Raw genomic sequence first — 2,788 nt, 5'->3', positions numbered from 1 at the left:
TGAAGTCTTTAGAATGACAAAACCAAGCATCTTTTCTGGATGATGATGCATGAAGACAAACTGAGACCAAAATCTGAGTACAAATCAGAGTCATACAATCTTCCCTTTCAAATTAGAAAGAACTTAAACTTCTATGATGATTTTCGTTAACTTGAGATTTCGCCTTCCTCTAAATCTTCAACTTCGAAGAGATCATCAACAAAACTGAGGAAATTGTTACTTGTTTCTTCATCCTCTCCACCAAACTGAGTGTCGAAGCATAGAAAATCATCGGGATTTAGTTCCCCTATTAGGTCTGAACAAGCATCTTTGACTTCTTGCTCAAAGTCGAATTTATCCTCCTCCAAACATCTGTTTGATAGTAGACCAGCCAAATGTGTGTTAGTGTCTTTGGTAATATCTTCATGCTTCCCGCTAGGAACAGGTTCTAAACTTTGGGCTACCAAGGCTGGCATATATTTATCTCCATTTGCAGATACATTGCTGCTTCTAGCAATCTGAGTAGAGTTGCAAGACTCATCAGTTTTGCAATGCATAAGATCCACGACTACTGTGTCTGAAGGCAGCTCACCTTCTTCGATTTCCTCTTCCCTAAAGGTAACACCCTTGGGGCTTGAGAGACAATCGACAGAATGTGACTTTTCATCTTTCTTTATAGATGACTTTGTCTTCTCCACTTCAAAATCATAACAATGAGAAGGAAGAAAAACATGAATCACTGGGTACTCAACAACCATGGTGTTCTGCAATTGTTGGCCAATAGGAGCCCTTACGTTCAATTGACAGTAAGGTGACTTGGTCCCCTGTCAAAATGTCGAGAAATAAGTAAATAGAGAAGATGTTACATGTAACTTAGAAATTACCACTACTGATTACAATAGAACCTTAGCATTCTTTCGAACGAAAAGCTTCAAGTCATCCAAATTTGAGCTGCGAAATGATTTCAGTTGATCACCCCATGGACTAGGTGCTAGATGTTTCTCAAGAATAGTGGACAAATTCACACGTTCATCAACCCTGGAAAGAAGCATTAAATTTCAGTTTCTAATTTACAAGTACGACAAAATGAAAGGATACGTCTCCAAGTGCAGCAATCATTCAAAATTATATGAAAAGCAATAATTTGCACATATAACAACTAGGATATGTAGTAAATCAAACCTCTTTTCATGAACAAGAACAACTACTGTGCCGAACAATTATAGTATATGCATGTTAGAAACTTACTCATGGTCCATTAAGATAACATCTGTTGAGTGAAACCTCCACTCCACAGTCCAATATATACAATTGTTCCTACCATAACAAGAAATTCGTATATTAAGGCGGTAATTCAATAAACAGCAGCGGTAGCCACTAACATACTATTCACTGAGACAAGAATTGAGAATCCAAATGCAAATAGGACAATCTAATTGAAGTTCCAAATAAGAGATAATTATTTGCACTGTAATTCAAACCTTGGGTAGTGTTTATATTTTATAGGAGAGGAAATTAAGAAAAACAAGAAGAAAAAAATCCATTGGTGGAAGTATTCAAACAACAGAAGTATAATCAAATTCAAACATGTGATTTCAACATCTAATGCCTTTCTCTTTAGATTTTCACTCCAAAATTATAAGCAAGGAAAAAAATCTATATCAGTTCAAGACTTTGCTACGATATATCAAAAGTTTCCTAAATCAAGATTGAACTGCACGTTACTTGTTTCTCGTGCAATAAGTCATGTGTGATTAACATGAAACAAAAAACAACATAAACAAGAAACCATGCTACTGTCAATCTGACCACTACTTTTCTAAGAAAAGATTACAACTTTGAATGTATATAATCTGCCAACCTCCGGTCGTAGTGAGACTGGTTTTTCTGTCTCATAGACATGCCCTGTGGAAGAACCAAAAGACGAGTCCTCCTGCGTTTAGCAGCATTTCGGAGCATATGCAGCCTCATCGGAAGCCGAAACCTGATATTGCTGCCGAACCCAGTTATCGTACGATGAGCCGATTCCACCAGCCTCTTCGTCTCCTCTAACATGTTGTAATCTTTGCTCATCCAAAAGGCAAAAGAAGCGAGTTAGCGATCAGGGCAACGCTTTGACGAAACGCAGTGAAGAGATACTAACCAGAGAGGAGGATACTGTCGTCGAACTGCGCAAGGGGGACGAATTCGGTCTGCTTCCGCTTCCCGGTACAACTGGTGCGCTCCTTGTGGGATTTGACGCAGGGTAAGCTGCAGGTGAGGAGAGAGCAACCGGGGCAGCGGTACTTCCATGGATTTGAGCCACACTCGTCGCAAAGAGAGGGCTTCTTCGTGCTGGATTTCGAAGGGGATTCGGACTCGCCCATGGCGGATACTGGAGAGAAGAAAGAAGGTTTAGGACATCGGCGATCGGCGTCCGAGTGAGGGTTTTTATTCTTGAGCAGGTGGTGGATTATGGAACCCTTAATTTGTTTTTTTGAGAAAGTTTGATTTGCACCCTAAAATTTACATATTTATTTTTTTGAAAATACCTTTGCCTCACAAATTTTAAACAAGAAATTATCTTTAAATTCCCATCAAACTTAAACATTTGCATTCAATCCCTGCATCAATAAAAATTTATTCTTGATACAGACCAAACCAGTTTATTTGTTTCAATTCCCTAATTTTGGCGAAATTACTATACTATCCTCGTTTGGATTTAAAACACACAACTTCTCCTTTATCTCCCAACGTCCGATGCAACACTTCGCAACTCTAAACTTCGACGATGCACTCCGCCTCCGCGACTCCAAAACTTGACGACACA

General features: G+C 39.0%; 1 protein-coding gene across 2 annotated transcripts; it reads right to left on the bottom strand.

Annotated features, from left to right (window-relative positions):
• Positions 1-2,421, bottom strand: LOC122043407 (box C/D snoRNA protein 1-like). 2 transcript variants are annotated; one of them, XM_042604001.1, is made up of 6 exons: positions 2,123-2,421; positions 1,841-2,042; positions 1,228-1,296; positions 885-1,017; positions 572-803; positions 354-497 (listed from the first exon to the last, which is right to left on the bottom strand). In XM_042604001.1, exons 1-6 carry the CDS (start codon positions 2,343-2,345, stop codon positions 490-492), a joined length of 867 nt encoding a protein of 288 aa, XP_042459935.1. In that variant the 5' UTR covers positions 2,346-2,421; the 3' UTR covers positions 354-489. The 2 variants fall into 2 exon arrangements, with proteins under 2 accessions (XP_042459934.1, XP_042459935.1); XM_042604000.1 differs by having other exon boundaries at positions 1-803; positions 2,123-2,420.
• Between the last annotated feature and the right edge of the window lie 367 nt (positions 2,422-2,788).

Source organism: Zingiber officinale, chromosome 2A, assembly GCF_018446385.1.
Source record: "Zingiber officinale cultivar Zhangliang chromosome 2A, Zo_v1.1, whole genome shotgun sequence".
In the NCBI taxonomy this organism is placed as follows: domain Eukaryota; kingdom Viridiplantae; phylum Streptophyta; class Magnoliopsida; order Zingiberales; family Zingiberaceae; genus Zingiber; species Zingiber officinale.
The sequence above is the reverse complement of the archived record's forward strand: the minus strand, read 5'-3'. Positions and strand labels throughout refer to the sequence as shown.